The 26,928-nt window shown below is 36.3% G+C and overlaps 2 protein-coding genes across 2 annotated transcripts; both read left to right on the top strand.

Annotated features, from left to right (window-relative positions):
- The first annotated feature begins 1,685 nt into the window (after positions 1–1,685).
- LOC101007642 (olfactory receptor 12D3) lies at positions 1,686–4,969 on the top strand. The gene has a single exon (XM_003897266.4). The coding sequence runs from the start codon at positions 2,949–2,951 to the stop codon at positions 3,885–3,887; it is 939 nt and encodes a 312-aa protein (XP_003897315.2). The 5' UTR covers positions 1,686–2,948; the 3' UTR covers positions 3,888–4,969.
- Positions 4,970–16,909: 11,940 nt separating this feature from the next.
- Positions 16,910–19,312, top strand: LOC101007282 (olfactory receptor 5V1). The gene has a single exon (XM_003897265.4). The coding sequence runs from the start codon at positions 17,624–17,626 to the stop codon at positions 18,587–18,589; it is 966 nt and encodes a 321-aa protein (XP_003897314.3). The 5' UTR covers positions 16,910–17,623; the 3' UTR covers positions 18,590–19,312.
- The last annotated feature ends 7,616 nt before the right edge of the window (positions 19,313–26,928 follow it).

The following is a 26,928-nucleotide window of genomic DNA, read 5'->3' as shown; positions in this document are numbered from 1 at the left end:
ACTGGAAACCAGGCTGGCCAACCTGGTAAAACCTTGTCTCTACTAAAAATGCAACAATTAGCACAGTGTGGTGGTGCATGCCTGTAATCTCAGCTATCTGGGAGGTTGAAGCATGAGAATTGCTTGAACTCAGGAGGTGGAGGTTGCAGTGAGCCGAAATTGCGCCTCTGTGCTCCAGCCTGGGTGACAGAGCAAGACGGTCTTGGAAAAAAAAAAAGAATAAATGGAATAGTGCCTTAGATTTGATAAAACAGAGAAAAGCATATGACAAGTATAATCTGTTTTACAGATGCCAAAGTAGAGACTTTCGAGTCCAAAGTAAGTTACAGTCTCCACTTTGCCATCTACAAAACAGACTGTACTTGTCATACACACTACCATTTATACATAATATCACTGGGCCTAAATATTTTAGATGCTCAGTTCACTGCTCTTTTTCACAACTATATATTTGTGCATAGTATTGCCATGCTTATTTTTAGAGAAAATAATTTTGTTTTTTGAGTACATAATATATGAATATGGTACAAAATTCAAAATGTATTCAAAATATATTAAAAAGAAGAAATCTGCCTTTGCCTCCTTGCCAGCCAGTTTCTCTTCCTAGAGACTACAACTGTTACCAGTTTCTTTTATGTCCATTTAGAAGTACATGTGCCTATTGAAAAAATTTTAAACAGATATTTTAGCATACTACTCACATTGTACTGCATCTTGGTTATAGCATTTAACAAGTCACCTTGGCATTAATAACATATATAATTTCTATGTGTATATGTACATATGTAAAAATCTGCATATATATGAATTGTGCACCTTTCTGTACCTATCCACCTAGCTATTTTCTTTGTGTGTGTATATATATATGTACATATATGTATTTTAAAGCTGCATATTATTCTCTCTTATAGGTGTAATAATTCACCTAGTCCCCTATTTTGGCTGTTAGGCTTCTGTCTAATGTTTGCTTTTAAAATACTCAAATAAATATTATGGTATATAATAATGATTTCCACATATTGAATAACATCTACAGGTAAATTATAATACAAAGTATGTGATTCATAATTTTCTACTTTGAGAGCTATTGAAAAAATTACCCAGCATATAACTAGTACAAATTGCCATTATCAGAAATTCCTATTTAGCCATTCTCAAACATATATAATTTATTAAGTATTTTGATCTTTGTACAGATATGATTTGCCATTTTAATTAAAATCTTATGTATAATTACCATATGCAGTTGTAAGAAAAAATACACAAAGATGCTGTTTTCCTTTTACGTGGTTCCTCCCCAAGGTAACAAATTGCAGCACAGTATCACAATCAGAATATTGATGCTGATACAACCCATGAATCTGAATGATAGCCCCAGTTTTATTTGTATTCAATTGTTCTGTGTATCTGAGTTTAATTCTACACAGTTTTATCTCATGTTCCTGTATCTGCCATCATAGTCAAAATACAGAAGAGTTCCATCACCACAAGGATCTTTCTTGGTACCCTTTCATGACCACACTCACCTCTCCTCTGCTCCTTCTCCAACTTCATTCTCCAACTGTAACTACCAATCTTTTCCCCATTTCTAAAATATTATTTCAAAAATGTTATATACATGGAATCATACAGTATATAATTTTTTTGGAATTCACTTTTTAAAAAATTAAGCATAATTTCCTGGAGAGTTTACCAAATTGTTGTTTTCTTTTTATTGCTAAGTAGCATTCCATGGTATGGATATACCACAGTTGGTGTAACCATTTCTCCATTGCAGGACATTTGGGGTATTTCCAGTTTTTGGCTATTATAAATAAAGAGTCTATGAAAATTCACATACAAGTTTTTGTGTGAACATGTTTTTATTGTACTGACATAAATTCCAAAGAGTGCAATTGTTGAGTCATATAGCAAGCGTATGTTTAATTTTGTAAGAAGCGACTATACTCCCTCCAGAGCAGTTGTACCATTTTATATCCTGACCAGTATTATATTTGTGATCCAGTCTTTCTGCATCCTCCCTAGCATTTGGTGGTGTCACTATTTTTATTTTACCTATTTCGATAGATGTGTTGTAGCATTTTACTGGTTTTAATTTGCATTGTGCTGATGAAAATGATTTTGATCACCTTTTCCTGTGTTAATTTGTCATTTATATATCATTTTCTGTTTATATTTGTATGTCTGTTCCTAGTTTTTGCCCATGTTCTTGGACTTTTAAGAATACTATTAAGTTTTGAGAGTTCTGTCAGATATGAAAAATTGGGGGTGTTTTTGAAGGTCTTCTACTAATGGGACCTCTAACTATTTCAGTTTTTTCCCAACTATATCCACAACCTCATTGCTATGCCGCAGTCTTATGACTAATGATACTAATCATGCTGCTTTTTTCTCCTCTACTTATACAACATTTGGTTTGTGGGTGTTTGTGTCTCTTACTTTCACTGAAAGTTTGGGTTGTCAGAAGAGACATGTTACTGTCTTGTGGCTTTTATGTATCTTAGAAGAAGTGATGAAATCCCCACTAAGCTACATCTGAGTTTTTGCCAGAACCTGGAATCATAAGTTGAAAAACTATTCCGTTTGTATGTTTAAAATTTATGTAGTACATAATTCTAATGCCACACATGAGGTTATGATTATGTCCATCAAATCTTACACTTCTTAGTTTTGAAAACAAATGCTCTTTATCTATATCTGATTTGTTCATAATATAATGCTCTTATTACTCTAGTGCCATTTCAACAGCTCAGAATTTATCAGGTATATTAGTCTTCCTCAATTTTGTTGTACATAAATTTTGTTTTACTGTTCCTAACTATTCTTCACACTGTTGCTCACCCCTAGGTTCCTCCAAATAGTAAACTTGCTTTATTTAATCCTCTCAGTATAAAATTAAAACTTCAGAAAAATTAATTCTGTTATTGTTAAATTTGCTTCCCAGAGCAATGGAGAATGTCACTACAATGAATGAGTTTCTTCTACTTGGCCTGACTGGTGTTCAGGAGCTGCAGCCTCTCTTCTTTGGGATTTTCTTAATCATTTACCTGATAAACTTGATTGGAAATGGATCTATATTGGTGATGGTTGTTTTGGAACCACAACTCCATTCCCCCATGTATTTTTTTCTGGGAAACCTTTCTTGTCTGGATATTTGCTATTCTTCAGTGACACTACCCAAGCTGCTCGTAAACCTCGTCTCCACTCGCAGGGCTATATCTTTTCTAGGCTGTATCACCCAGCTACACTTCTTCCACTTTCTGGGAAGTACAGAGGCCATTTTACTGGCTATCATGGCCTTTGACCGTTTTGTTGCTATCTGCAATCCTCTCCGCTACACTGTCATCATGAACCCCCAGGTGTGTATTCTGTTGGCGTCTGGGGCATGGCTCATCAGCTTCTTTTATGCTCTGATGCATTCTGTCATGACTGCACACCTGAGTTTTTGTGGCTCTCAGAAACTCAATCACTTCTTCTGCGATGTCAAGCCGCTCTTAGAACTGGCCTGTAGTAACACACTACTCAATCAGTGGCTTCTTTCCATTGTCACAGGCAGCATATCCATGGGAGGGTTCTTTCTGACTCTTCTCTCCTACTTCTATATAATTGGCTTCCTTCTGTTTAAGAACAGGTCCTGCAGAATACTCCATAAGGCTCTGTCCACTTGTGCCTCCCATTTTATGGTGGTATGTCTTTTCTATGGACCTGTGGGCCTCACATATATTCGTCCTGCTTCAGCCACCTTCATGATTCAGGACCGGATAATGGCCATCATATATAGCACCATCACCCCTGTCCTGAACCCATTGATCTACACCCTTAGGAACAAAGAAGTGATGATGGCTCTGAAGAAAATCTTTGGGAGGAGGTTGTTTAAAGACTGGTAGCAACACTACTAGGACTAATGAGGGATATCTGATTTCTATTGAGTGATTTCCATCACTTCACTGTAAGAAATGATTAGTTTACTTGGTTTTTATTTTTCTTTCAAAAATTTTGAGCACATATTATATTAGGCAGTGTAGTAGGTTCAAGAAACAGAGGAGCGAGCAAAACAAATTCCATAATGTCATCAAACTTAAAGTTTAATGTGATGGAGCCCCAAAATAACCAAACGCATAAGTACATATGTCAGGATAATTATGTGGTCAGGAGAACTAAGGAGGTAGGAAGTATAGGGAGGGATCAGAGTAGGTATCTGCTGTGTAAAAAAGAATGTGGCATTTCTTCTAGGACAAACACTTTTGGAATTTTCCAAGTAACAGAAGTATCTTTGTAACTAATGAGCCACTTGGATCACACATGAATTTATGCTTATGAGATGACTCAAGGTGAATTTCAAGATAGATTGAGGGTGGAGGCTTGACCAGCCACATAATAATTCATCCAAGAATACTTACACAGTGCCTACTATCTCACTGTCACTGTGTTAGGTACTAGGAACACAATAGTGAGCAAAACAAATATCTTGCCTTCATGATGCTTAATGTCTGGTAGAAATCCAACTTTACTACATGCCTCCTTTCAAGTGAATTTTTTTTCACATCACAAGCTTAATTCGATCATAAATAAATAACATTTCATTCTAAGCACTTAATTGATGTATAAAGACACAGTTGACGCAATACAGAAAGTTAAAACCAAAGTTGTATGAGAGATTAGCCAGACACACACACAAAACTAATGATGAGGGTAATATAGTATTAAAATATATTAAGTACTATAATTCTATATTAACATTTTACACAATATAATCACAGATTAGTTGGAAATTCCTGCCTTGTATGGATTTCAAGTGCTGATGTAAATAACTGTTATTCCAGCACACGTTCTGATACATATATAGTATATTAAATTCAAGTAAGTAAATTGTAAGAAATGGAGGTCTTTTAAATAAACAGAACCATTTGAACATAACAAAATCCATTTTCCAAAATTCAAATAAAGACTCTTCTATTATTCTGCACACTATATTTCCTGAGTAAGTTATCAATTCAAAGTTTAGAAATATTTTTATCACTAAATTTTATATCTTCACTAGAACTTTCTAATTTTCTCTTTTGTGTGTTTTTTCTGCATTGTCACTTTGTATTCAACATTACTGTTTTTAAGTTATTGGTTCACAGGGAACCTTTCATCCTTTTGCCTTTGTTAATTACTCAGGATCTCCTCTAATATTTAGTAATTTCCTCTACAATTAGTTCTCATTTGTCTGAAAGCTTCATTCAGTTTTCCTGCAATCTCCTCAGTTGTCCTGAATTTAGCTTAATTTAAATAATTCCAAAAACATTGACTTTGCCTGCAAATTTTCTATTTGAGGCAACTTTTGCCTTTTTTCATGCCCTAATTATGCACAATCTAAACAAGTTCAAACAGTCCTTCCTAAGTGGTTTCTTCCAAGTGGTCAGTCAACTCCAAAACTTTTTGCTTCTTCTTCAGAAATATTGGGCTCAATTGAAAAGAAATAGAATATTTTTTCATAACTTTCATGTTCCATTGATCTTGATTCTATCTTACTGAAATTCCGTAAGAGACAACCTTTATTTTTGCCTATTTTTTTCCTTTTGTGTTTCCTTCAGCAGAAATGTACTGGTGATAATTTTTCTTACATTAGTTTTTGTTTAGAATATCATTTTTGTTAATCTTAATTCTTGAAGATAATTTTTAATGGGTATTCAATTTTAGGGAGAGTTTTTTTTTTAGCCATTGAAAATACCTTGTTTTTCCCCAGCTTTATTGAAATATAATTAACAGATTAAAATTGATATATTTAGGCTTCACAGCATGATGTTTTAGTATGTATATACTTTGTGCATACCACAATCAAGCTAAACGTACATTACTGTCCCTGCATTAGTTTGCTATCAAATACTAAAAGTTATTCCTTCTATGTAACTGCATTTGCATACCCATTAAGCCAATGTGATAAGCTCCTTGTTTTAGTTGGAGTGTTTGCACAATTTAAATCTGATAAATTTTTTATAGAATTGAATTTAAATTTGTCCTCCAACTGTTTGCCTTTCATTTGTCCTATTTGTCTGTTATTGCTTCTTCTTTCATTTACTGTTTTCTATGGGAATATTTTAATACTTTCATTAAATTTTCACTATTGCCCTTTTATTTATTCCTTTTTATTTTATATTTTTGTGGTTACTCTAGGGTTTACAATGTACATTTTAAATTCACAAAATATTTCTTCACATAATATTACATCATTTAAGATATATTGCTATAGCCATGCCATACGGTACTTCCATCACCCTGCTCATGCTTTGTGATTTTAATGTCACACATTTTACTTTTACTTATGTTATTAGTATCCAAGACACTGCAATTCTGTTTTTTTTTTTTTTGAAAAATTCTATTATTTTTAAGGTAATTAAAAATAATAACAATGTCTTTTACACTTAAACACGTATTTATAATTTCTGGCACTTTTTGTCCCTTCATGGAGACACTGATTTTCATCTGGTATCTTTTTTTCTTTTTTTTAAAGACCTTCCTTAACTATTTCTTGTAGTAACGTTCTGCTGGTAATTATTTACTTCAGCTTTTGTTGGCATGAAAAAGTACTTTGCCCTTATTTTTAAAAGGCGTTTACTCTGTATATAAAATTTTAAATTGCCAGACTTTTGTTTATGTGCTTTAAAGCTGTTACTCCATTACCTGTCTCACACAATTTCTGGTGGGATGTATGCTACCATTCTTATCTTTATTCCTCTGTAATAACAGTGTTGATTTTTCTCTTGCTGATTTTAAGATTTTTCTTTATAACTTTTTTAGCAATTAGTTTATGATGTTCATTGTAATGTTTTCTAATATTTATTCTATTTAATTTTTATTGGGCTTCTTGGATCTAGATTACATATTTTATCAAATTTGGAAAAATTCAGTCATTATTTCTTTAATTTTTTTTAAAAACATACACTTCTTTAGGACTCCAGTTGCACATATGTTAGACTACTTGAAATTATGGCATAGGTCATTGATGCTTTGTCCATTTTATTAAAACAATTTATCTATGCTTCATTTTGGATTGTTTTTATGTCTATGTCTCCAAGTTCCTTGATTTTTTTTCTTCTGCAGTAATTAATCTACTGTTTATTCCATGCAATTTATTTTTCACTTATATTTTGGATTTTTTATTTAAACAAGTTCTATGTGAGTCTTTAAAAAAATCTTCTCTCTCTTTCTATGTCTGTATTTCCCCTAAACTATTAGGCTTATTTTGAGGCACATATTTTTTATTTGTTAATGTAGATCCAGAACATCATTTATTCTGAGGTTAATTTAGCCCCCACTACTAAGATAATGTCCTTCTCAGGACTCCACCTAAGTCCTTGTCTATCACAAGTTGTTCCAATCAGGCAGATGGGTCATGGGGCATACCCAACCCTGTCTTGTATAGTGTCTTAAAATCATTGCTTTATATATTTTGTTCCATTTTTTAGATGTTTAATTAGGAGAGAAAATCTCATTACTTTATTATGGCAAGTAATGAGACAAAAAAAATCATTATTTTTGAGGTTGTGGAATGTAGATCTTCTTATCTGTTGTGAGTACGCACGACCACTTTCTGGTATCAATAACATTAGTGTGATATAATATAAATCACAGGCACTAATGTCGTCACTCATGATCAAGGTACAACATATGTAGCTGGCAATACTGTTCAGGGTGCTTTCCCCTAATTTAAGCTGAGAGAGAAAAAGATAACCAGTTAGAGAGTTTGACTTCTACATCCAGCATTTTGGAGTCAAAGACTGATATTTCTTATGTGACCGAGAAGCAAAATCTAGAGAACTGCATTTCCTCTGATAATAGGGAAAGGATATGGGTTGTTTCTCACTGGACAGATGTGAGCCAAGAGGTAGTGGTCCACCTGGAGCAGGTCGGATTCCACAGGAGACTTCCTGAAGCATAATTATGATGGTAACAGAACCACTAGAAGACAACTAGATGCTCAGGGGTTGAGGCAGGAATCAGAAGTAGTGAGTCTCAGGACCTGTTCTTGAAGATCCCCAAGGTGTGTCTCCGAGGCTCTTGAAATATTCCCATAAGATGTGAGGATCTTCTTAATCCAAAGGGCATTTTCCTTACTCACTCCAGTCCCATGCATTGGCCTTTAGGAACTGAGTAGAGTCTTGGCACTCAGCTAGAAAACCCATCACTCAGAAGTTTACCAGCACAGACTCTATAGGGAACATTATTTTGTGTTACTTCTTTGTGTTCATAAAAGCAACCCCATATCAGTCTCTTAAAGTCTAAATGGTAATCTCTGCTCGATATCACCAATCACAGGTAAGTAAGTATTTTTAATTGCTTAACTATAGCCTCATTGCTCTTAGAGATACACTTTTCTGTGTCTTGCTTTTTGGATGTGAGACTAAGTGTGTAGGAGATGGAAGTGTAATGACCTGAGGAGTTCCAAAGGAGGGAATAATAAAATTGTCTGTCCCATGCTTTGGGTGACACTCAACCTATTGAGTATGTGAATCAGGAAGCTTCTTTCATTTTGGGTAATTTTTATATCATTCAGAATAGCCTTCTGCTGGCTTGCTGATTCTTTATTAAATAAAGGACAGTGCATTTATTCTACAAAAAGAGACTAAAATGCCACTGGATTGCAGAGAATAGTATCAGGAACACACTTTGTGTGACTTTCTCACAAGAAACAATCTTTCATGTGGATCTAATATCCTTGCATGCTAGCTATTATTGATTGAGCTTTTGCCACATTGATTTCACATGTTTGCTATGTGATTTCAGTTTTTATAAGGAATTGGATAGTATATTTTGAGGAAATTTGAAATTTTAAGATTCTGAATTTCTAAGGCCTCTTTTTTGAGAACACTCTTTAATGAAGAGCTAGTGGGTCCCTTAGAAGGAAGTGAAAAAGTCAAGACTGAGAGCTTGGAGGGCACACATTCTCATGAATTTTCTGGGGGCCTTTCCTTGTGAGTTCTTACAGGCCATTCTTAAGCTCTTTACTATGATGTGAAATTCTGAAAACATTTTCTCAGTTGTCTTTGTATTATATCAAGTTTTGGTTCTTTCGTAAGGAGTCAAGACCATGGCTGCTCGGAAAAGGAGTAATTTTCCTATAACTCTGTGTGAAATACTTGTGCTTCGTGTGGTACACTCTATTCTGTGCCAGGGCCAATCTATGCCTATGAGAGGCAACCATGACCCATGCAGCACAATTTGAGTACCAGCTGCGGGATGTTGTTCTAGATTCGGAAATAGAAGAATTTTTTTCTCCTCTTAGTTCACTACTTGTTAACTATGTGATCTTATAAGTAATCCTCCATGAATTACAGACTCCTCATCTCTAACTAGTATGAATGGTATAAGAATCAAAATAATATGTAAAGTCTGAACATGTTTTCCCAAGTCCTACATCATAATAAGTATGTAAAAAAAGGAGGAAATACCATGGTTTTCTTGGAAAATTTTGCTATAACGCTTTATATTCCAACAGTAGTAATCCATTACTGAATGTTAGACCACTGTGTCCCCAGCTACTTATTAATTCATTAAGAAATAGATGAGTAAGACAGAATATGCACCATAAGAGATGATGGACAAATAGGTGATATAAGTCACACAAGTATGTTGTGTGTTATGTGTCATAGTTAAGATTGAAACAAAGGTCTATAGATTTTCCAGGAAGGGACAGAAGCATTTCAGTTGAAGAGAAAAGAGGCATTTAAGCTGAGCTTTAAAAATATGTAGATTAGCAGATAGAAATGAAAGCAGGAAGAAAAACATACAGGCTGAGTGGATAAAAATGACTAAAATTAAGAGGCTATTCTGAAAAAGAAAATTCTTATTTCAAGGCAAATAACCTTAGAGGGGTAATACATTATTGTTTAAGTTATTTTGTTTAGTCTTTTTACCACAACAGCTTCCCCACAAATAGGGACATGGGAAAGGCATATTTTGAAGTAAAGAGCAATGATCATAGAACATAAAGGACTTGGGTAACAAAACAAAAGCATCAGGAGATCCCTGGGAGAAAGTAATTCCATTTGCTATGATATTGGCTATGGGTTTGTTGTGAATAGGTCTTATATATATATGTGTGTGTTCCATCAATACCTAGTTTATTGAGAGTTTTTAGCATAAAGGGGTATTGAATTTTATCCAAGGCCTTTTCTGCATCTATTGAGATAATCATGTGGTTTTTCTCATTGGTTCTGTTTATGTGATGGATTACGTTTATTGATTTGTGTATGTTGAACCAGCCTTTCGTCCCAGGGATGAAACTGACTTGATTGTAGTGGATAAGATTTTTGATGTGCTGCTGGATTTGGTTTGCCAGTGGTTTATTGAGCATTTTTGCATTGATGTTCATTAGGGATATTGGCCTGAAATTTTCTTTTTTTGTTGTGTCTTTGCCAGGTTATGGAATCAGGATGATGCTGGCCTCATAAAATGAGCTAGGGAGGAGTCCCTCTTTATTATTGTTTGGAATAGTTTCAAAAGGAATGGTACCAGCTCCTCTTTGTACCTCTGGTAGAATTCAGCCGTGAATCCATTAGGTCCTGGAGACTTTTTGTTTTTTAGGCTATTAATAACTGCCTCAATTTCCGTACTTGTTATTGGTCTATTCAGGGATTCAGCTTCTTCCTGGTTTACCCTTGGAAGGGTGTATGTGTCCAGGAATTTATCCATTTCTTCTAGATTTTCTAGTTTATGTGCATAGAGGTGTTTAAAGTATTCTCTGATGGTAGTGGTCAGTGGTGATAACTCCTTTATCATTTTTTATTGTGTCTATTTGATTCTTCTCTTTTCTTCTTTACTAGTCTTGCTAGTAGTCTATCTGTTTTGTTCATCTTTTCAAATAACCAGCTCCTGCATTCATTGATGTTTTGAAGGGCTTTTCGTGTCTCTATCTCCTTCAGTTCTGCTCTGATCTTAGTTATTTCTTGTCTTCTGCTAGGTTTTGAATTTGTTTGCCCTTGCTTCTTTAGTTCTTTTAATTGTGATGTTAGGGGATTGATTTTAGATCTTTCCTGCTTTCTGACGTGGGTATTTAGTGCTATAAATATTTCTCTTAACACTGCTTTAGCTGTGTTCCTGAGATTGTGGTACATTGTCTCTTTGTTCTCACTGGTTTCAAAGAACTTCATTATTCCTCCCTTAATTTCATTATTTAACCAGTAGTCATTCAGGAGCAGGTTGTTCACGTAATTGTGAGGTTTCATGTAGTTGTGAGGTTTTGAGTGAGTTTCTTAATCCTGAGTTCTAATTTGATTGCACTGTGGTCTGAGAGACTGTTTTGATTTCCATTCTTTTGCATTTGCTGAGGAGTGTTTTACTTCCAATTTTGTGATCGATTTTAGAATAACTGCTATGTGCTGCTGAGAAGAATGTATATCCTGTTGATTTGGGGTGGAGAGTTCTGTAAATGTCTATTAGGTCTGCTTGGTCCAGAGCTGAATTCAAGTCTTAATATCCTTGATAATTTTCTGTCTCATTGATCTGTCTAATATTGACAGTGAAGTATTAAAATCTTCCATTATTATTGTGTGAAATCTAAGTCTCTTTGTAGGTCTGTAAGAATTTGTTTTATGAATCTGGGTGCTCCTGTATTGGCTGCATATGTATTTAGGATAGTTAACCCTTCTTGTTGCATTGATCCCTTTACCATTGTGTATAATGCCTTTCTTTGTCTTTTTTGATCTCTGTTGGTTTAAATTCTGTTTTATGAGAGACTAGAATTGCAACCCCTGCTTTTTTTTTCCATTTGCTTAGTAAATATTTCTCTACCCCTTTGTTTTGAGCCTATGTGTGTCCTTGCACATGAGATGGGTCTCCTGAATACAGCACACCAATGGGTCTCGACACTTTATTCAATTTGCCGGTCTCTGTCTTTTAATTGGGACATTTAGCCCATTTACATTTAAGGTTAATATTTTTTATGTGTGAATTTGATCCATTCATCATGATGCTAGTTGGTTACTTTGAACATTAGTTGATGCAGTTTCTTCATAGTGTCTTTGGTCTTTATATTATATTGTGTTTTTGCAGTAGCTGGTACTAGTTTTTCCTTTCCATGTTTAGTGCTTCCTTCAGGAGCTCTTGTAAGGCAGGCCTAGTGGTGACATAATCCCTCAGCGTTTGCTTGTCTGTAAAGATTTTATTTCTCCTTCACTTATGAAGCTTACTTTGTCTGTATGCGAAATTCTGAGTTGAAAATTTCTTTTTAAAAAAAGGTTGAATATTGGCCCCCACTCTCTTCTGGCTTGCAGGTTTTCTGCAGAGAGATCCACTGTTAGTCTGATGGGCTTCTCTTTGTAGGTAACCCAACCTTTCTCTCTGGCTCCCCTTAACATTTTTTCTTTCATTTCAACCTTGGATAATCTGATGATTATATGTCTTGGGGTTGCCCTTCTCGAGCAGTATCTTAGTGGTATTCTCTATTTCATGAATTTGGATGTTGACCTGTCTTGCTGGGTTGGGGAAGTTCTCTTGGATAATATTTTGAAGTGTGTTTTCCAACTTGGTTCCATTCTCCGTGTTACTTTCAGGTACACCACTCAATCGTAGGTTTGGTTTTTTCACATAGTCCCATATTTCTTGGAGATTTTTTCCTTCCTTTTCCCTCTTTTTTCTCTAATATTGTCTTCATACCTTATTTTAGTAAGTTGATCTTCAATCTCTGACATCCTTTCTTCTGCTTGATCAGTTTGGCTATTGATACTTGTGAATGCTTCATGAAGTTCTCATGCTGTGTTTTTCAGGTCCATCAGGTCACTTATGTTTTTCTCTAAACTTCTAGTTAGCAGTTCCTGTAATCTTTTGTCAATGTTCTTAGCTTCGTTGCATTAGGTTAGAACATGCTCCTTTAGCTCAGTGGAGCTTGTTGTTACTCACCTTTGGAAGCCTACTTCTGTTAATTCGTTGAACTCATTCTCTGCCCAGTTTTGTGCCTTTGCTGGAGAGGAGTTGTGATCATTTGGAGAAAAGGCATTCTTCTCCAGAAGGATGTTTTTGGAATTTTCAGCATTTTTGTGCTGGTTTTTCCTCATCTTCATGGATTTATCCACCTTTGATCTTTGAGGTTGATGACCTTTGGATGGGATTTTGTGTGGGCGTTCTTTTTGTTGATATTGATGTTATTGCTTTCTATTTAATAGTTTTTCTTCTACCAGTCGGGCCCCTCTTCTGCAGGTCTGCTGCAGTTTGCTGGAGGTCCACTCCAGACCCTATTTGCCTGAGTATCACCAGTGGAGGCTGCAGAACAGCAACTATTACTGCCTGCTTCTTCCTCTGGAAGCTTCATCCCAAAGGGGCACAAGCCCAGTGCCAGCTGGAGCTCTCCTCTGTGAGATGTCTGTCAACCCCTGTTGGGAAGTCTGTCAGTAGGCACTGGGGTCAGGGATTCACTTGCGGAGGCAGTCTATCCCTCAGCAGAGCTTCAGTGCTGTGCTGGGAGAAACCTCCTTGTCAGGATCCACTGCTCTTTTCAGAGCCGGCAGGCAGGAATGTTTAAGTCCAATGAAGCTGTGCACACAGCCGCTCCTTTCCCCAGGTACTCTGTCCCAGCAAGATGGGAGTTTTATCTATAAGCCCTTGACTGGGATTCCTGCATTGCTTTCAGAGATGCCCTTCCCAGTGAGGAGGAATCTAAAGAAGCAGTCTGGCCACAGCCACTTTGCCATGTGGTGTTGAGTTCCACCCAGTCCAAACTTCCAGGCCTCCTTATCACTGTCAGGGGAAAACTGCCTACTCAAGCCTCAGTAATGGTGGATGCCCCTGCCCAAACAAGCTCAGTCATCCAAGGTCAACTTCAGACTGCCGTGCTGGCAGTGAGAATTTTAAGCCAGTGATTCTTAGCTTGCTGGGCTCCATGGGAGTGGGACTGGCTGAGTGAGACCACTTGGCTTCAGCCCCCTTTCCATGGGAGTGAACAGTTTTGTCTGTTGATGTTCCAGGTGCCACTGGGGTAGGAAAAAAAACTCCTGCAGCTGGCTCGGTGTCTGCCCAAACAGCCACCCAGCTTTGTGCTTGAAACCCAGGTCCCTGGTGGTATAGGCACATGGGGAATCTCCTGGTCTGCAGATTGCAAAAACCGTGGGAAAGGTGTAGTATCTAGGCTGAATAGCACAATCCCTTACAGCTTCCTTTGGCTGGTAAAGCTCCTTGCACTTCCCGAGTGAGGCGATGCCCCATCATGCTTCTGCCTGCCCTCCGTGGGCTGCACCTGCTTCCTAACCATGTACCAAACTGGTACCTCAGTTGGAAATACAGAAATCACCCGCCTTCTGCATTGGTCTCACTGGGAGCTGCAGAGCAGAATTCTTCCTATTGGGCCATCTTGCCAGATTCGCCACCAAGTGCCAATTTCCCGCTTTCATTTCAGAGGATGACACCCCCAGCCATCTGCTTGTTCAATCCAGGAATCTAGATCAGCACAGTGAACTCGTTTAGGCCACAAAGTGAAATGTAAAACCCAATATCACCATTGCAAGTCTGAGTAACTTTAGACAAATTATTTAATCTCTCTGAAACTTACTTTAAAATTTTTTACTTGTAATATGCGCATGATATGTCTCTTTCATTGTATGTGGGTTTGTGTGTATTTGGTGTGTGTGGGTGTGTGAACTGGGTGATATAATGATTCTTGAATGGTTATTTTATAGTAAGCATTTAATATATGTTGGTTATGACTACAATGCCTAATTTACCCTTCTTCGTCACTTTATACCAAAATTGTAACACTATATATTCTAATATCTCTCAAATGCCTCAATTTTTATCCAACCAAATTGTCACCACTCTTGTCTGCAGTATACATGTAATGTGATGTTATAATGCATGTATACATTGTGGAATGATTACAGCAGGCTAAATAGCATGTTTGCCACCACCTCACATACTTATCATTACTTTGTGGGGAAAATATTTAAAATCCACTCCATTAGCAGTTTTGGAATATACAATACATTTTAACTGTAGTCACCCTGCTGTGCAATAAATCACTAGAACTTATTCCTCCTAACTGAAACTTGGTACCCTTTGACCAGTCCGCCCCTGTCCACCCCTACCTCAGCCTCTGGTAACCACCATTCTACTCTCTACCTCTACAGATTTGACCTTTTTAGATTCCACATATAAGGGAGATCATGCAGTATTTGTCTTTCTGTGCTTGGCTTATTTCACTCAGCATAATGTCCTCCACGTTCATCCACGTCAGAAATGACAGGATTTTCTTTTTTTAAAGGCTGCATAGTATTCCACCAGGTATACATAACATATTTTCTTTATTCATTCATCTACTGATGAAGATTTAGGTTGTTTCCATGGCTACTGTGAATAATGCTGCAAAGACCATGGGAGTGCAGATATCTCTTTGAGATACTGATTTCAATTCCTTTGGATATATATCCAGAAGTGGAATTGCTGGATCACATAGTAGTTGCATATTTAGTTTTTTGAAGAAACTGCACTGTTTTCCAAAATGGCTCTATTAGTTTACATTTCCATTAACACTGTGCCAGTTCCCTTTTTTCCACAGTCTTGCCTTAAAATATATTTGGTGAATAAAATGAGTAGAAGGGTTAATTCCTCCTCAGAAGTGGAAGGAAAGGTTAAAATAGATGAAAGGGAAGATAGAGATTTGGAATAGGGAAAAAGATTGATTTGAGAATACAATTTGAGAGTTCTTCTGTAGATGGAATGAAAATTGTACTAGTGAATTTATTTGGTTGTGGTAATGTGAAATACTATATTGTGTGAATTTTTTCAACTTATCCTCGCCCTTCATTAAAAACACCCACCGTAGTTCACAAGGAAAGAAGACAGCAATTACAACAAAAGCACAATTAACCCATCTTTCAAGCTTGACATTGAAATGCATATTTGTATACAGGTGAGGGCAATCAATAAAGTATATAGTTTGAATGAATATACAACAATTATCTTCATTTAAAAATTTTTATTATATTTTATTTATCTAAGTTTTTATAATTTGCTTCAAACATCAAACTGCAGATTAAGTTTTTTCACTTGAATTAGACCTTGAGTATTTTAAATTAGGGGATTCTCCCTACAACTGTTTTAATTTTATTAAACATTTTTATTAACCAATTTAAACTAAACTCTAGACAGTATCTTTTAATAACACAAACATGAATATTTAAATTGATCTATAGCTGGTCCAGGAAATAAACAACTACACTAGAAATTGATTGTTCAAATAAACACATTCAAATAAAAACCAGATATTTAGAAACAATTGGATTTAACCATCAAAACACTGTAGGCATAGCACATTGCCATTTGTAACCAGTTAAAATAATTCAGTTGTATAAACCTAGGTTATATTCAAAACAAAAGAAGCATTTTTTAAGAGCATTATGTTGTCATAAGTTAATGGAAATTAAATTTTTAGCCACTCAATTGAAAGTATATTAGCTTTGGGAGTGATAAAGCTACCTTTTTTTACCTGCTAGCTGCATAACATCTGCCAGACATTTATCTTGCTGAGACTCGGTGTTCTCATTCAGAGAATAGGAATGATAAATATTACTTATCTTAAAGGATTTATGTAAAGACTAAATGAGATGCTGTGTGGGAAGTGCTCAGAGATTATCAGCGTCCTTCTATATGAAGCACTTAACAATGATTTGTTGAAACAGACACTAATTCCTGCACCTGCCAAATAGTTCTTGAATTATCTAGATTGATGATCTATAGCAATAGGTTTCTAATTCATTAGGATGAGTCTCTTGGAAATTTTATTAAAATACAGATAACCTTACTCCAAATTCAGGGAATCTAACTCAATATGCTTCTTATTGGAATTTATCGTATCAAAAATTAACAAATAAAATAATATAAATATTCATTAATAAGGGTGGGATATAGAAAAACTTTGCTATATTCACACAAGTGCTTGAATACAACTCAAAGATCATGTTTTAGCATAATACTTATTGCCATGGGGAATGAAGGAAAAATCAGGTTAAAATAGGTACTTTTGATCCTCCATTCAACATTTCTGTATGAAAAATGGATCCGAAGAACATACACCAAATCATTAATAGAGGTTTTCTCTGGTGACTACTAAAGATTTTTAATGTTTTAAATTTTCTTTTCTATATTTTTCCCAAATATTCTAAAACAAATACATTAATTTTAATCAGAAAAGAATACAAAACAAAATTTATATGAACGTGAAGTATGAAAAAGGGGAGCAGGGATGGCTTCAAAGAAGCAAATGAATATCAGAGATTCTTCTATAAACTGCATTCTACAGCACAAGTTCACACATCCCCAAGAAAATGCTGGTAAGCATGACCCAGCCGTTATTAACAGAACTCTAGGACAAATGGTGTCCTTTTGTACTCTAATTTAAAACTTCCAGTGTTGTATATTTTACAAAGGTTTGATCTGCAGGTGAAACATTGGATGTATTTATATCTGTGTTGCATGGTAGGTAGGAGCTATGGTTTGCAAAAGAATGCTGTTTCTCTGGTTTGATATAAATGGTGATTGCTTTTATTTGTAACAGTTTTTTCCCCTTATTTTTCAGGTCACTGCTATTGCAACATATGATTCATTTTTATAATCTGGTCTTCGCCCAATTCCCAAAAGGAAACCAGGCAACATCATGGAAAGAAAGAATCAAACAGCTCTAACTGAATTCATCATCTTGGGATTCTCCAACCCAAATGAATTGCAGTTTTTACTATTCACCATCTTCTTTCTGACTTATTTCTGTACTTTGGGAGGAAATATATTAATTATCTTGATAACCGTGACTGATCCACACCTGCATACACCTATGTATTACTTTCTAGGGAACTTGGCCTTTATTGACATCTGCTACACCACCAGCAATGTCCCCCAGATGATGGTGCACCTCCTCTCAAAGAAAAAAAGCATTTCCTATGCGGGGTGTGTGGTTCAACTTTTTGCATTTGTTTTCTCTGTGGGATCAGAGTGTCTCCTACTGGCAGCAATGGCATATGATCGTTACATTGCAATCTGCAATCCTTTAAGGTATTCAGTTATTATGAACAAAGTTGTATACAATCAATTAGCAGCCTCATGCTGGGCTGCTGGTTTTCTTAACTCAGTGGTGCATACAGTGTTGACATTCCGCCTGCCCTTCTGTGGCAACAATCAGATTAATTACTTCTTCTGTGACATCCCACCTTTGCTGCTCTTGTCTTGTGGAAACACTTCTGTCAATGAGTTGGCACTGCTATCCATTGGGGTCTTCATTGGTTGGACTCCTTTCCTTTGTATCATACTTTCCTACATTTGCATAATCTCCACCATCTTGAGGATCCACTCCTCAGAGGGAAGACGAAAAGCTTTTTCTACCTGTGCCTCCCACCTGGCCATTGTCTTTCTCTTTTATGGCAGTGCCATCTTTACGTACGTACGGCCCATCTCAACTTACTCATTAAAGAAAGATAGGTTGATTTCAGTTTTGTACAGTGTTGTTACCCCCATGCTAAACCCTATAATTTACACATTGAAGAATAAGGACATCAAAGAAGCTGTCAAAACCATAGGGAGCAAGTGGCAGCCACCAATTTCCTCTTTAGATAGTAAACTCACTTATTGAACCTCACAGGTTCAATAATCTTATACTACAAAATTAACTTTTTTGTCAGTCAGCTGTTTTTAGTGAAAGTTTAAAAGATAATTGCAATGTTGGGACAGATATTGAAGAGTTGGCACACTTCAGTCTAAGTGTACTTATTCTTGAGCTTTACTTAGTTCTATGAGAGATATCAATGTTTTTCTCTTTAGATATTATCTTTTTATTTATTTTTCCATTCCTGAATCTCGCATTCAAAGATAGTGCCCCTCTTTCATGAGATATTTGTTTAATGGACTTCATCACTTGAAAATTTCCCTCCTTTTTCATATTGCTTTCTGTATATTAAATAATGTAAAATATTTTTCTTCACATTCCTCATATGTATGTCATATTTTTCTGTTCTTACTACTTAAGCCATGCTTTTGGCCTTTCTTTCTTTAGTAGGCCCTTCTTAATCAAACATCATCACCAATACATTAAGAAATGTAATCACGGTGAAGTGATGTTTTACCTCTAGATCTGTTGGTAGCTAATTTTAATTTCATCACCTGCTGCATGGGCCAAGGCCAATTTGTCTTCATGTTGGAATGAAGACAGTCATAATTTTCCATCCCAGTTGACATACATTCTTTATTCTATTCAAAAGGCAGAATGTCCTGAGGGATTTTTCTAAAACTAAGTCCCCAAAACATATTACTATTTTATAGAGTATCTTAAATTTAGGAAATTTTTTCCCTAACATTTTAGAAAACAGAATCAGATAAAATATGCAGAAAGAAACAAGGGTTTTTTTGATGGGGAATAAAAAGTCTTAGTTATATAATGACTAAAGTTAGAAAAAAAGTAGAAATTACTAGTGTTAAAAGTAAAAATACGAAATTACTATTTTCTATGTGCTATTACTATGTAAAGGACACTTATGAAGTCAAGATAAATGGGAAGGAAGACTAAGTGAAGAGAAGAAATAGAAGGAAGAAATAGAAGAAGGAAGGAAGAGAGAAAATTTAAAAGATAAAGAGACTCACAGATACCAAGAAGGGAAAATAAATAACATACAATGTAAGAGCCTACGAGATTGAAAGAGAGATAGAAAAAGGCTTATAGATCAGGCAGAAACAAGTTCTCTAGTGTCCTTCTTCACTATTCTCTCAGGACCACCTTCTTTTTCTTCCATACCTACTGATGCCTCCCTTGATTAAGTCTTGACTTCCCAGCCCCTCTTTTGTGTAATGTTGTCATAGTGTTCTAGTGGAGTGCCTTGTCTCCATTCCTATCCTGTTTAATGTACCCTGCACATCATTTCTGAGTTAACTTTCCTAACATGGTGTTATGTACAGTCTCTTGCACTGTTTTTCTTTTAATAAACTACACTGACTTACTGGCATACTCTTCATTTAACTAAATATATTTGTAACCACTGTCTATAAAATCTAAGTACTATCTATCCTGTAACCTCATCTCCTGCAGGAACCCTAAATGATTCTTCCCCAGGTACGGCTTGATCTTTCCTGACTACATACCACTATTATGACGATTCCCTTAATTTGGAATTCATATCTCCTCCCTTATTTGTTCAAAGTTCTCTTCATTCTTTATAGTTCAATTCAAAATCTACTTTCTCCTCCATCATTCCACCTAATGTTTTCTATTCCTTCTTAAATCACACAGTACTGCCTGAAATGGTGGTGGTGGTGGTGGTAGTGAGAGTTACTTGATGAATCTATTTAAAATTACAACTTCTCACCACTCCCCCACTCAATAACTCTTGATAACTCCACTCTGTCTTTCATTTCATAGCAGTTATCAAAAGTTATTATTATCACAATTACGTATCCTATTCACCTCTTTATCTTTAGAGCCAAGAATAGAATAATTCCTGGCCTATAGTAGGTGTTAAATACTGTTGAATAAATATATGAACATGCAGTGGGGGCAGAAAGGAAGAGCCAGTGCCAGCCACTGCAAAAACATACTGAAATACAAGGACCAATGACACTATAAAGAAACTGCATCAACTCACGTACAAAATAACCAGCTAGCATCATGATGACAGGATCAAATTCACATATAACAATATTAACCTTAAATGTAAATGGGCTAAATGCCCCAATTAAAAGACACAGACTGGTAAATTGGATAGAGTCAAGATCCATCAATGTGCTATATTCAAGACATCCTTGACGTGTGCCAGGACATACATAGGCTCAAAATAAAGGAATGGAAAAAATTTAGCAAGGAAATGAAAAGTAGAGAAAAGCAAGGATTGTAATCCTAGTCTCTGACAAAACAGACTTTAAACCAAAAAAGATTAAAAAAAACACAAAGGAGGGGATAACATAATGGTAAAGGGGTCAATTCAACAAGGAGAGCTAACTATCCTAAATGTATATGCATACAATACAGGAGCATCCAGATTCAAGAAGCAAGTTCTTAGGGAGCTGCAAAGAGATGTAGACTTCCACACAATAATAGTAAGAGACTTTAACACCCCATTCTCAACATTAGACAGATCATTGAGACAGAAAATTAACAAGTATATTCAGGACTTGAACTTGGCTCGGGATCAAGTGAATCTAATAGATATCTACAAGCCCCTCCAGCCTGAAACAACAGAATATACGTTCATCTCCGTGCCATGTGGCATTTACTCTAAAATTGATCACATGATTGGAAGTAAAGCACACCTCAGCAAATGCAAAAGAACTGAAAATCATAACAGTCTCTCAGACCACAGTTCAATCAAATTAGAATTCAGGATTAAGAAACTCACTCAAAACCAATGACATGGAAGTTGAACAACCTGCTCCTGACTGACTCCTAGGTAAATAATGAAATTAAGGCAGAAACAAAACCGTTCTTGAAACCAATAAGAACAAAGAGACTTCATACCAGAATCTTTGGGATGCAGCTAAAGCAATGTTAAGAGGGAAATTTGTAGCACTAGACAGAACTCAAATTGACACCCTAACATCACAACTAAAAGAACTAGAGAAGCAAGGGCAAATAAATCCAAAAGCTAGCAGAAAACAAGAAATAGCTAACATGGGAAAAGAACTGAAGAAGAGAGAGACACAAAAAAATGCTTCACCAAATCAATAAATCCAGAAGTTGTTTCTTTTTTGAAGACATTAATAAAATAGATAGACTGGTAGCTAGACTAATAAAGAAGAAAAAAAGAGAAGAATCTATTAAATAGACACAATATAAATGATAAAGGGCATATCACCACTGACCCCACAGAAATACAAACTACCGTTAGAGAATACTATAAACATTTCTATGCAAATAAACTAGAAAATCTAGAAGAAATGAATAAATTCCTGGACACATACACCCTTCCAAGACTAAACCAGGAAGAAGTCAAATCCTTGAATAGACCAATAACAAGTTCTAAAATTGAAGCAGTAATAAATAGCCTAACAACCAAAAAAAGCCCAGCACCAGATGGACTCACAGTCAAATTCCACCAGAGGTACAAAAAGGAGCTGGTACCACTCCTTCTGGAACTATTTCAAACAATTCAAAAGGAGGGACTTCTCCCTAACTAATTTTATGAGCCCAGCATCATCCTGATACTAAAACCTGACAGAGACAGAACAAAATAAGAAAACTTCTGGCCAATATCTCTGATGAACATCAATGTGAAAATCCTCAATAAAATACTGGCAAACTAAATCCAGCAGCACATCAAAAAGCTTATCTGCCATGATCAAGTCAGCTTCATCCCTGGGAAGAAGACTGGTTCAACATAAACAAATCAATAAATGCAATTCATCACATAAACAGAACCAATAACAAAAACTACATGATTATCTCAATAGATGCAAAAAAGGCCTTCAATAAATTTCAACATCCCTTTATACTAAAAACTTTCAATAAACTAGATATTGATGGAATGTATCTCAAAATAATAAGAGCTATTTATGACAAACCCACAGCCAATATCATACTGAATGGGCAAAAGCTGGAAGCATTCCCTCTGAAAACTGTCACAAGACAAGGAAACCCTCTTTCACCACTCCTATTCAACATCGTGTTGGAAGTTCTGGCCAGAGCAATCAGGCAAGAGAAAGAAATAAAGCATATTTGAATAAAAAGAGAGGAAATCAAATTGTCTTTGTTTGCAGATGACATTGTATATTTAGAAAACCCCATTGTCTCAGCCCAAAATTTCCTTAAGCTGATAAATTCAGCAAAGTCTCAGGATACAAAATCAATGTGCAAAAATCACAAGCATTCCTATACACCAACAACAGACAAGCAGAGAACCAAATCATGAATGAACCTCCATTCATAATTGCTACAAAGACAATAAAATACCTAGGAATACAGCTAACAAGGGATGTGAAGGATTTCTTCAAAGAGAACTACAAACCACTTCTCAAGGAATTAGAAGAGGACACAAACAAATGGAAAAACATTTCATCTTTGTGGATATGAAGAATGAATATTGTGAAAATAGCCATGCTTCCCAAAGTAATTTACAGATTTGATGCTATTCCCATCAAACTACCATTGACATTCTTCACAGAATTTTTTTTAAAAAGCTACTTTAAAACTCATATGGAACCAAGAAGGAACCTGTATAGCCAAGAAAATCCTAAGCAAAAAGAACATAGCTGGAAGCATAAAGACACCTGACTTCAAACTATAATACAAGGCTACAGTAACCAAAACAGCATGGTACTGGTACCAAAGCAGACACATAGACCAATAGATCAGAAATAAGACAGCACATCTACAACCATCTAAATTTCAACAAACCTGACAAAAACAAGCAATGGGGAAATGATTCCCTATTTAATAAATGGTGCTGGGAAAATGGGCTAGCCATATGCAGCAAACTGAAACTGGACCCATTCCTAACACCTTATACAAAAGTTAACTCAAGATGTATTAAAGACTTAAAGGTAAAACCCAAAACCATAAAAATCCTAGAAGAAAATCTAGGCAATACCATTCAGGAAATAGGCAAGGGCAAAAATTTTATGATGAAATTGTCAAAAGTAATTCCAGCAAAAGGTAAAATTGACAAATGGGATCTAATTAACTAAACAGCTTCTGCACACCAAAAGAAACTATCATCAGAGTGAACAGGCAACCTGAAGAATTGGAGAAAATTTTTGCAATCTACCCATCTGATAAAGGTCTAATATCCAGAATTTACAAGGAACTTAAACAAATTTACGATAATAAAATAAATAACCCCACCAAAAAGTGGACAAAGGATATGAACAGATACTTCTCAGAAGATATTTACACAGCCAACAAACTTATGAAGAAAAGCTCAACATCACTGATCGTTAGAGAAACACAAATTAAAACCGCAATGAACTACCATCTCACACCAGTCAGAAGGGCAATTATCAAAAAGTCAAGAAACAATAGATGCTGGTGAGGCTGTGGAGAAATAGGAACACTTTTACACTGTTGGAGGGAATGTAAATTAGTTCAACCATTGTGGAAGACAGTGTGGCAATTCCTCAAGGATCTAGAACCAGAAATACCATTTAACCCAGCAATCTCATTACTGGGTATATACCCAAAGGAATATAAATTATTCTATTATAAAGATATACACACACATATGTTTATTGCAGCACTATTCCCAAGAGCAAAGACTTGGAATCAATCCAAATGCCCACCAATGATAGAACAGATAAAATGTAGTACATATATACCATGGAATACTATGCAGCCATAAAAAGGAATGGGATCACGTCCTTTGCAGGGACATGGACGAAGCTGGAAGCCATCATCCTCAACACACTAACAGAAACAGAAAACCAAACACCGCATGTTCTCACTAATAAGTGGGAGTAGAACAGTGAGAACACATGGACACAGGGAGGGAACAACACACACCAGGGCCTGTCAGGGGGGTGGAGGGTGGGAGAGCATCAGGACAAATGGCTAATGCATGCAGGGCTTAATACCTAGGTGATGAGTGGTTAGATGCAGCAAATCACCATGGCACACGTTTACCTATGTAACAAACCTGTACGTCTGCACATGTATCCGGGAACCTAAAATAAAATAAAATTTAAAATATATGTATAAACATACCATAAAACTACCATGACACTGAACATCCTAGAGGGTTTGTGCATGAAAGTTTTTGCTTTCTTGCTACTTTTTATGCTCCCAGTTAACACACATCTTGTAGGAAGTACACATTTTGGTATTTCTCATATCCCATAGTTTATTTCATTTGCCATAGAATATTATTCCAGGATATTGTGTTCACAGAATAGATGAATAAGCAGAGATAATAAATGATGTAATTTAGTTGGTTGTAAATATTATTTTAAGTCAAAATTTTCTGACACATTTGCTTATTAGATGATAAAAAAAAATTTTGGTCAACACGTATTTCTCATCAAATATTTCCAAAGTGGGAAACATCCAAGCCTCATACTTTGACAACTTGCTCTTCTGTCTCAATGTAGTCTACCTCTTCCACTTTTTTCTTGCTTTAAATATTAACCGTATACCACTGACTTTCACTTCGTATATCTGCAGCTTTTACTTCCATTCTAAATTCAACCAACTCTCATAATGCCATATTTTGTTTTAATTCAAACTCATAACCCTTTAATCAAAATCAGTTGCCATCTGTTTTATCAATACCACCGCAATTCTCACATTCTGTTTATATCCCATTCATTTTCTTTACTTTCTGATGCTCTTCCAATGATTAATTCACAGCTCTGAATAAACATAGCATTTTGTTAAATCTAAGGCTGTTCTGTTTCAATATACTAAAGAAAATAAAGAAATGTTAAAAACAAAAAAAAAGGAAAACACACATAATAAAGCCTAGAGAAGTGAATCCCAAAAGCAATCTGCTAGCATACTGATAAGGGAGTGCTGGGAAGGGAAGAACGTGGTCCCTTTAAATGATACAAAAGGGAAGAAGAGAAGTGCTGGGTAGAGGAAGGTGTGGTGCCTGACTAGGGCTCCACCCCCATGGACCTAGGTGAGGACAGGCACTCCTGCTTTTTCGCCCAAATGTTGCATTTGAAAAGACCACCCTGACCCACCATGCCCCCATCCTTGGCCTATAAAAACCCAAGGCCCCAGCAGGCAGACACACAGGTGTCCAGATGTCCAGAGGAGCACGTTGGCGGAAGTAGATGCAAGCGGCTGGTCCTCGAGAGGATGTCGAGAGGAGAACGCAGGCAGAAGAGCGCATGGATAGGCACCAGCATGCCGGTAGGCCATCAACTGGTGGGAGGAGGTGGAGTTTGGCCCCGGCAGAGGAGAGCAAGGCCCAAGTGGCCCAACTTCAGGGGAAGACCATCTCCCTTCTGGCTCCCCCATCAGCTGAGAGCTACTTCTACTCAATAAAGTTTTACACTAATTCTCCAAGCCCACGTGTGTTCTAATTCTTCCGGTACACCAAGGCAAGAAACCCTGAGATACAGAAAGCCCTCTGTCCTTGCGACAAGGTAGAAGGTCTAATTGAGCTAACACAAGCCACCTGTAGACAGCAAACTAAGAGCATCCTGTAACACACGCCCACTGGGGCTTCAGAAGCTGCAAACATTCACCCCTAGACACTGCCATGGGGTCGGAGTTCTACAACCTGCCTGTCTGTAAGCTTCCCTGGATGTTTGAGCAGTGGGGCCCTGAAAAAGCGAGCCACATCCCCATCGCATGCCCTGCGAGGGGGACAAGCGAACTTTTCCCATTTCAATACCACTAGAGAGGTTCACAGACAATTTGAGCCCTGTTTTCTCATAACAGAAAAGGAAGGACAGTCAGAACTGTGCGAAGTGTGGATAAAGAAACAGAAAAGGGAGCCAATAGTCATTGGCATTATACACCTGAGAAAGCAGCAACAGTTACCATACTGAGCATAGCCGGAGGAGTTCACCACAGTTAGAGGAATGAAGGCAGAAATGGTAGGTACTCCTGTGGATTTGGAAGCTAAAAACTGATGAGGTTTTAAATCAAAGGCTTGTTTTTCTTTGTAATATAAGAAAATAATTTGCTTATAATCTTTTTTTACCTGTCATACACTATTATTTGTTTATTGTTATAGATGGCAAATAAAAATTATATTTATCATGTACAACATGATGCCTTGAAATACGTATACTTTGTGAAATAGCTAAACCAAGCTAATCAACATATGCAATACCTCACATACTTTTTTGTGGTGAGAAGACTCATCTATTCTTTTAGCAGTTTTCAAGAATACAAAACGTTATTAACTACAGTCACCACGTTGTACAATAGATCTCTTGAACTTATTTCTCCTATATAACTGAAATATTGTATCCATTTACCAACATCTCCCCACCACATCCCCTCCCAGCCCCTAGTACCCACAATTCTATTCTCTATTTCTACGA

The sequence above is a fragment of the Papio anubis genome, chromosome 6 (assembly GCF_008728515.1).
Source record: "Papio anubis isolate 15944 chromosome 6, Panubis1.0, whole genome shotgun sequence".
NCBI classification, from domain to species: Eukaryota; Metazoa; Chordata; class Mammalia; order Primates; family Cercopithecidae; genus Papio; species Papio anubis.
This window is presented reverse-complemented; position numbering and strand designations above follow the sequence as displayed.

Excerpts from the sequence above, each read along its gene's own strand:
- LOC101007282 (XM_003897265.4), top strand. The coding sequence starts at position 17,624 with ATGGAAAGAAAGAATCAAACAGCTCTAACTGAATTCATCATCTTGGGA.
- LOC101007642 (XM_003897266.4), top strand. The coding sequence starts at position 2,949 with ATGGAGAATGTCACTACAATGAATGAGTTTCTTCTACTTGGCCTGACT.